The sequence below is a fragment of the Diadema antillarum genome, unplaced genomic scaffold (genome assembly GCF_040938485.1).
Source record: "Diadema antillarum isolate AM-2024a unplaced genomic scaffold, OU_Dant_1.0 seq00000015_RagTag, whole genome shotgun sequence".
NCBI lineage: Eukaryota > Metazoa > Echinodermata > Echinoidea > Diadematoida > Diadematidae > Diadema > Diadema antillarum.
In genome coordinates this window covers 1795398-1804641 of record NW_027271135.1, presented here as the reverse complement: position 1 = coordinate 1804641, position 9244 = coordinate 1795398, and the positions used below count along the sequence as shown (strand labels likewise).

The following is a 9244-nucleotide window of genomic DNA, read 5'->3' as shown; positions in this document are numbered from 1 at the left end:
CAAGAGGTGCCGACCGAAGCAATGGTTCTTTATTTTGACAATTTTAAGGAGACTTAAAACTTTTAAGACGACCGAAATCTGCCGGGGTGCTGATTTCCTCGAATCCTCGACAGAGGCAGGCGCAGATATGATTATGGAACCGCAGTTACTCAGTCAATACACGAAGGCACTAGTCGCTTGCGCAGAACAGCCACACTTCCCAGGAAATGTTGATCAAATCGGCTTCCCTCCAATATATCTCACGATAACATTTGTTGCGATAAACAATTCCAGAGAAAGGCGGTGCGTCACACTGTTGATGTCAGAACTCAGCGCACGCGCAGACTGAGTAGCCAACTGATAGCATCGTCGAGTTTTCTCGGAAGCGTTCGCACTGAGTTGTGATTATCTGCCTCGATCTGGCCTGGTATATAAAGTTCAGGACTTCAAATGTGGTATCATTTGCTGCCGGGTGCTTTCTGAGCGGCAGAGCAAAGAAGTCCAAACCAAGAGCACAGACTGGGATTTCTCGGTCAACTGCTGTTGGAAACTTCACATTTTGAAGTTCAACTTCTGAAAGAGCTGCAGCAGACTACGTCTTGTTGATTGCGAACGAACAACTTCGCAAACATGGCGAAACTGGCATTAATTGCGGTGGTAGCATTGACCAGCTTGTTTGTCGTCTGCTCGACTTTGGTGGCTGGACAGGATGCACAGGAAGAAAGGTCAGTTAACACTGCACTTATATACAGTGTATTTTCCCTTAATGCTATTGAGGCGGTGATCAAAATCGAGATCCAACATCTTTTATATTCTAACAACTTTATTTATAAATATTATAGTAATATACTTAATCTGCTCTCTTGTGCCATTGAGTTATCTTTAAATAACTAGTTTCTCGAGCTCTCACACTTCTTTAGTACGTATAGCCTAAGGGCCACTAGCTCGTGCGCCCGAAAAGTCACTTATAATTTGTCGTATATTCGATAGCATCAATTATCGTTAACTTAAAGATGCAGAATGTGATATATTTTGCAACATAAATCTGACAGGCGGTGTGTGTTTCTTATAATTGCGCAAGATATTCAATAAATTTGATATAACCATGTATGCCTTCATGATTGACAGATACACAAAGAGTTTGGCACTTTTGTAAGAGAGAACACATAAACATTCACTGCTACATGTTGCGGTGTACGTAAGAGCAGCTATGGCATAAATGATAATGCATACGAGTGCAATATATACTTCATTTTACTATAGGTTTTTCTTGTATAGTAAAATCAGTTATATTAAATATTCAAAAGCGTAGGCTCTCTTAAAAACAAAACAAAAACAAAGCATGGATGTACAAATTCTTCGTAACCGAAAAAAAAAAAATCTGTAGCTACCCAGATTGGCTTCTACATGTATAACTAATTGCCATCATTTTGTACAACTTATAGTAATCGCCGCACACTTGAATAATAAAGGGATCGTATAGTTTTGGTTGAAACCTATTTCCAGGTTTCTAACTTTTTTTTTATGAGATAGTGAGAAACCTCGATCCGTGTGTGAAATATGAAAGACCATGTAAGTGTATGAGGAATTCAACGTTTATTTGATGAAAATTGGTTTTGAGATGGCTGAGATATATAAAAAAGAGCGATTCTAATAAAGTGTGGGACCCACACTTTATTAGAATCGCTTTGTTTTACTTTGTTTTTGATGTTGCAGTCATTCCAAACCCGATTTTCATCAATATAATAAACTGTTCTGTATACTACAACAAAAGTGTTTTCTTGGTTTCTTGCAAAAAAAAAAAAAAATAAAAAAAAATAAAAGCCTGGATATTCTCATCTCGACCAATACATATCCCTTTAACTCGTAAAGTTATATTACATGCAAGTTATACATTCAAGTGTAACATTTGTGCTTCTGTCCAACAGGCATAATGTCAACACAAAAGGGATGGTACTATGTGTGTTTGTGTGTGTGTGGGGGGGGGGGTGGGCATGTACATGATATCCATTCACTGTTACAGATCGACATTCCGCCAATCTACTAAAGGCGCGTTAAGTATCTTATAATTATGTTGTACGTCTATAGTGTAAGTCTGACACCGCATGGCCTCTGAAATAATATTACTTCCATTCTCTTTGTCTTATCTTGAGGCTTTATGTGCATACCTATACTTGATGTCGCGTTTGAAAAGAAAGGGCGCTCAAAAGCATATGGGCATATACATAAGCATACACTCTGCTTGTTTTCTTTTGTTTGCTGGGGGGGGGGGGGGGGGGGTACGCAAGCAACGCAGGATCCGAGTGAAGGAGAGGGTAGGAAATGATCTCCTTCCCACATTAGGGACCCTCGGTATTTTTCCTATGAAAAAAAAAATAGAACTTTAAGTTTCTAACAATTTCTGGTTATATGAGAAACCTCTATGAAATCTGAAAGAGAATTTAATTCAAAGAGGATTTAGAGTTTAGTTGATGAAATTGTTTTTGAAAAGGCTGAGATATCTACAACGTACTGACGTCCAGTCCTGATTAAAGGGTGGGACCCGCCTTATGTTACGATTGGTTTGTTTTTCTATGTTTTTTGATGTCTCAGCCATTTCAAAACAGATTTTCATCAAAAACCTTGAATTCCTCTGAAATTAGTATGTTTCATGTTATATCATAAGAGGTTTCTTGGTTTCTCGCAAAAAGTTAGAAGACCAATCCTGATATATCCACCAATCTATACCGCCCCTTTAATGTATATTGTTAATCATCTATGCTATGTTTATTATACTTGATTGAAAACTATCAATGGCCTATATTTCTTATTGTCATACTCTCTTAGCTTTTGATTTTTTATCCTTCGCTCTCCCACCTATCATTAATAGTTCTATTCTTATAACTCTCTCCCACCCCTTGCTCTTTATATATCTCTGACTCTCTAACTATGACCCTGCATCACAAAACAAACAAAAAGTTGTAGTTAAGAACAGATCCTTAAAGGGAAGACTCTAAGCTTTAAAATGACGTATAACTCAATTAAAATGGACACTCCTAACCTTTCTAAATATTGGAGAGAAAGCGCTCACTCTGGAAAAGTACGAACCGAGAAAAGATGCTCTGAAGTACAGGGTCTATCTGTCTATTCAAGCGTTTAAAGGACAAGTTCACCTTCATAAACATAAGGATTGAGAAAATGCAACAATATTAGTAGAACACATCAGTGAAAGTTTGAGGAAAATCGGACAATCGATGCAAAAGTTATGAATTTTTAAAATTTTTGTGTTGGAACCGCTGGATGAGGAGACTACTACAGCTTGTGAGTCATATGCGTACAACAGGATAAAGAAAATGTAAAGAAAATTCAACATATTTTCACTTTTTTCGCATAATAAAAGAGCACTTGACTTGTCTCTTTCTAAAAGCAGGGGGAATAATATTACCCCTAACATATGTCGGTAACGAGTCAAGGGAATATGTACTTTTTTCAAAAGATGGAATTTTGTGAAATTCTCTTTATATTTTCCTTATATTGTTGTACGCATGTGACATCTAAGTTATTCATACACTGCAGTAGTCTTCTCATCCAGCGGTTACTACACAAAAACTTCAAAAATTCATAACTTTTGAACGGGTTGTCCGATTTTCCTCAAACTTTCAATGACGTGTTCTCCTAATATTGCTAAATTCTCTCAATCCTTATGTTTATGAAGGTGAACTTGTCCTTTAACCTTTACCAAACCGTACTAGCTGTGCGATGAATTGGACAAAAAAAAAAAAAAAAAAAAAAAACAACAGGATGTAAACCACTGGAGCAACAACAATGAAGGGATTATAAGATTAAATTGAAATTGAGCACGCTCTATTAAAACATTCTGTCCATGAATAATGCCAACTTTCAAAGCAGTAGTGTTATCCTTTCAAAAGTTATCAGACTTTAATGTGAAGAGTTTGCAAAGGGTAATCAAAAAAATGAAAAGGGGCCTCTAAGACATACCTGATGTCACTACTCTACAAAAAAGGGCTGTAGAAAAACTACTGAAAATGCATTTTTCCATTAATTTTATGATCCCAAACTCAAGAATAATGTAGAAGAAGAGTAGCTATTTCAGAAAATATGGAAAACTCAAAATTGACTTGGTCGACCCGTTTCACCTTTCTTGAGTCCTCACATGAAATCAAGGGGTGCGATTTTTGTTCGTTTTGTGGTGCACGGTCACAAATATTACTGACAAACAGTCCCTTCTAGGATATTGATCTAACCATGTGGTTTGTTTGAATGAGCGTTAACATTTGCAGCAATTATGCAAAATAAAGAAGTAACTCGGAATTATCTTTTGCTTTTGCAGTGGTGTCATTGTCATGTATCCGAAGAAGCTTCGACTCAACAAAGTAGGGACTGGATGTTTCACGATGAAAAATCTTGTAACACCTGTCTCCATGGAACTCAACATCACGTATCTCACGTTACCATGCCCGACCGTAATTGTTCAGAAATCGTTGGATGACGTGGATACATGCCTTGATGTGGACCTGGGTTGTGAAGCAACAGAAAGTGAGAGAATCGGGGTGAGTATAACATGCAGGAGCGTCTTCTAGCCGAGTCAACCATCATTCTCAATTTGGCACAACATTTTGGTTCCTGCGTTTATCTCAAAGTGGGAAGAAGGTGTTATTATTCCCTTATACTTGAGAAGATTGAATGAGTTCGAGCAGATGGTTTTTTTTAATTGCTAAAAGGACTATGAAGTACAATTCAGACGCACTAATTCAATAATGGCAGGGCGATATTTTATATGCAGCATAATGCAAGACTTGAAGACTATTAAAGAAAGTTTCGAAGACAATCTATTATGTGTTTAAATTTAAAAAAAAAAATAGAATCAGTCACAACATTCAATATTGCATTCAGAAGCAAAGATTTTCCAAGTCTTATTTTTAGGTGGTTGAAATACTCTCCTTAAATTTCCAGCCAGTAAGCGTTTGATGGGGGGTTGTCCCCACACTATGACTTAATAGCATTGAGCTTCCACCAGCTCTCTTCCCCTCCGCCACACTATCAAAAACGTTCCATATCCCGTGGTAAAAGATGAGAGGTGAATAAAAAAAAAATGATTTTGGCAAATATCAATCTTCTTAAAGCTGAACTCCACATGTTAAAACGTTAATGTGTATTTTCCCTTTGTTCTATTGTTGCACTATTTGTTAAATTATAGAAAAATGCAATGGCTAGGGACATGCTGGTGAGACCTGCCTTTATGTAACAGACTCAAACTCAATTTAATATTGAACCGTAGTTTGACGTTGTCCTAATAGTCTCTCACTCTCACAAATACTTTGCGATGAATTTCTGAGCTAATTCTTTCAAAAAGATACGCAAATACAGTCAGACATCCAGGTCATCTCGGGATTATCAGGACCTTTTCTATCATCCGGTCGACCTGTATATGTGGTGTTGACCAAAGGAAAAAAAAAACAAACCACCACCACCAACAACAACAACAAAGAAAGAAACAAACAAACAATTAGGTGATTTTTTACACAATTAAGAGTCTTAATACTTACGCTACATATGATAAGCAAAATCAGGGTAGGACCCTACACAATCACGGTTTTCACTTTAAACTGTTGTAACTTATAGAGGAGTGACTGCAAAATTCCGATGCAACATGTTTTGGTTTGACAACAGTAATACATGCCAGAATACAATAAATTATTTTCTCTCAGTTACTGTTTATTACTGAAGCTTTAACTACTTAAATGTCAGCAAAATCCGTGTAATTCATAAAACAACGTTTTACAACCTAGGTAAATTCAAAATCTGAGATCTGAATCTAGGTATTATGTACCGTGAAGTCTTGGTAATGCCATTCAAAGTCATATATATATCAATTGATTTTGTGCCAGTTGACCATGTGGTATCATTTTCAGTAATAATTATCTATCGCTGTTTTCCAACAACTGAAACATATTTACAACTTTCCTTTCTCATTTCACAGCCTCGTGCAGGACCAATTTTGGTCAATTTTCACCACGTATTTACTGGCGAGAAGTCCGCCGGGGGCCCCTTTACACAGGTCTTTGAAAAAGAGATGTTACTGGGCTACGAGGTGACGCACACTTTCGTCCAAACGGACAAGCCCTTATACAAGCCTGGCCAGAAAGGTGAGATTTGTTACAAATGTGGAGCACTTCATGTTTATTAGTCCTCAGATGGTAGTGTCCGCTTTGTTTTATTTATTCATTTATTTATTTATTTAGACTAGCTATAATTGATGCTGCATAATACTATGTACAATATGTTATGAGTTGAAAAAAAGTTAAAAAAAACCAAACCAAACCAAACCAAAAACTATTTAGCGAATTAAGATTTAAGTTTCTAGAGTAAGTTTTATGGTAGTTAGTATTCATTTTGATGTCCTATGGTATAACTGTCCGTTCTTTTTGTATGTCAACAGTAATGTTTAGAGTCCTGACGGTAGACTACCCAGATATGATACCGGTTCCTGACCATGTAAGTATTTCAAGATGATTGTCTGACTTTCAGTGTTTGCATGTGCTTCTTATTTCTAAAAAAAAAAAGAAAAAAATGCAAATGAGGTGCGTATGCTGACGAACCTTCGGAAAAAAAAAAAAACGTAATTCACTTTTTATACTGCATAAATAAACCTTCGGAATGACATTTTGTTTAATTCTGTAACACACGAACTACCGCGATGATTAACTTACATTTATTTTCACATTTACAGACCTTCTGAATAATTGAAGAAACAATGTTCAGTTTTTTTGATTTATCAAAGTAAGGAAAACGAAATCTTCCGTCATTTACTGAGTAAAGGGCTGGCTTTTAACTTTTTGCGAGATATCAAGAAACCCCAGAGTCCCATACCCTTCTACGACTAGTTCAATAGTTATTTTATGAAAATCGGTTTCGAAATGGCTGAGACATCCAAGAACAAAGTAAAACAAAGCTAGCGTAATGAAAGATGGGTTCCAACTTTTATTAAAATCGCTCTGTCATAAATGTCTCAGGCATTTCAACATCAATTTTCATCAAATAAATGTTGAATTCATCTTGGAATCACATATCCTCTTTCTTAACTATTCTGTCATAACCCGTGACAGGCACACACTGTGTTCATTGAGTCACCGGGGGGAACTCGTATGAAACAGTGGAAAAACCTCCTGAGTCCCGATGGCCTTCTAGACCTACAGTTTACCCTGTCTGATGAGCCGGAGATGGGAACATGGCGGATCCGTGTCAGACATCACGGACATATGCCAGATAGCGTTCAGACCTTTGATGTCGAGGAGTACGGTGAGACAACCTCAGCCATAACTTTATGATTATAACTTTCCCTTGTTTACTGGTAATTTCATGCAGCATTTATAGAACTAACTCCCAACTTCCTCATATTTAGAATGACACGTACGGTATGCATGCATTCCTGTGACTGAGTCACACAAGTAGAAAGGTCTTCGCAGAGTGTAAAACAATTTCCCCCATTTTTTTGTGTTGGTATATATGTACAGGACTAATACGATGAATTTCCAGTTTTGATCTGTTGAAACCAATTGTAAAAAATCAATTATTCCCTTCAGCCCCATACTACCAAAATTGTTTCTATAGTGAATCAGTGAATATTTCGAGAACATGCTCAATTTCAGCTTAATCTGATGATCCCTTCATTGTGGTTAACCCGGTTGTTTTCATCCTTTTTTTTTTGTCCCATTCATTGCACAGGTAGCACGGCTTGGTGAACATTAAACGCTTGAATAGATCCTGTGCTTCAGAGCCTCTTTTCTCAGTTCACACTTTTCTGGAATATGTGCTTTCTTTCCAATATTTAGATAGGTTAGGAGAGTCCATTTGACTTGAATTATTCATTATTTTAAAGCTTAAAGTCTGCTCTTTCAGGATATACTCTTAACTAAAAAATAATTCATATTCTTTGTATGTGACTATTCCAAGATAGTTATTAGTGAAAACTGAGTGGCTTGGAGAGACATTATGTAAGTTATATACACTGTAGGCCTACTGATTATTGAAAAAAGTAGAAGTGCTGCAAGGTACGCTTAACACTAACCAGTTTTTTGTGGGGTTTTTTTTTTTTTGGCCTGTTCTGTGGCCGGGGGAGGGTTGAGTCAACCCCCCCCCCTCCACGACATCTCAGCCTTCGATTGCGCAATCGCCCTGAAAATTGGCTCATATATTTATTTGTCGCGTAATCTATCAAAATATAAAAATGAACCGATTTTTTTATTTTTTACATTTTGTATGAAGGGTTTGTTCGCAAAAACCGATAAGTCCATTTTTTAAGATTTTGAAGTACGGTCTCTGTCATGAAGTATAAAATAATACCTTTTAAATAATATATCGGTCACTACAAGGTACATCTTTGAACTTATGGTCAAAAGAAGCAAAACATTTCTTATTATTATTCTCTTTATTTTTCTTGACCTTTAATCGAAAATATCTCCATTTGGCAAATATGGACTTATCGTGTGTGTTTTTTTCTTTTTTGCAAACAAGCTCTTCATATTAAATAATCTTTGTAAATTCATAAATATTGCCCTAATTTAAAAAATAAAGCTAACGGCATCCTAATTTTGGTGACATTAGTCCTTGTAGCATTCCTAACGAATGTATTTAAAAAGATATCTGGTATCAAAGTTAATTTCATAAGTATTCTATTGTTTTATAAATTTCTAATGTGTTTCTTTTTTCGACCTTTTGTTTTTTCGTTTTGTTCCACAAAATTGATTACAAAACCTATTTTAAACATAATTCTGCTAGAATTAATTGATTTCAGCCATTTAACTTGGAAATAATCATATCTTTTATAAAAACGTGAGAAAACTATCTGCATTGAGTCTGCACACAAAATTACGTTTTTGACCCATTTTCAGTCTGGCAAGCATGTATAAAATGTCGTGCATCATCGTAACGGCATGTCCGATTAATAGGCGAAAATGGTGTCATAAGATGTGCAAGACTTAAAAAGTAAAAAGTCAGCGAGCGGCGCGGTCAAAAAAATCGCGCGGCAGAATGGTCGCGAAAAAAAAAAAAATATCGAGGGGGGATTCAACCTCCACCCCCGGTCCTTTTAGGGTTAAGTCGTAGCCCTTCTGCCTTGTTGTACCCCGTTTACACTTTTCTTATATCGTTGTAAATCCAACGGAGAAAAAATACCTTGTAGACAACATGTGTGTATAAGTATTTGTATGTTATCAGCTGCGTGAACATGGACAATGATGACACAGAAACCAAGAAACCAAATCAA

At 36.4% G+C, this 9244-nt stretch overlaps 1 protein-coding gene across 1 annotated transcript in view; it reads left to right on the top strand.

Annotated features, from left to right (window-relative positions):
* The first annotated feature begins 442 nt into the window (after positions 1 to 442).
* LOC139725099 (pregnancy zone protein-like) overlaps positions 443 to 9244 on the top strand; it is a 49085-nt gene continuing 40283 nt past the window's right edge. The window contains exons 1-5 of the mRNA XM_071636185.1: positions 443 to 704; positions 4310 to 4529; positions 5960 to 6125; positions 6419 to 6474; positions 7086 to 7278. Coding sequence (XP_071492286.1) covers positions 610 to 704; positions 4310 to 4529; positions 5960 to 6125; positions 6419 to 6474; positions 7086 to 7278 — 730 coding nt within the window. The 5' untranslated portion in view covers positions 443 to 609. The remainder of the gene's footprint in view (positions 705 to 4309; positions 4530 to 5959; positions 6126 to 6418; positions 6475 to 7085; positions 7279 to 9244) is intronic.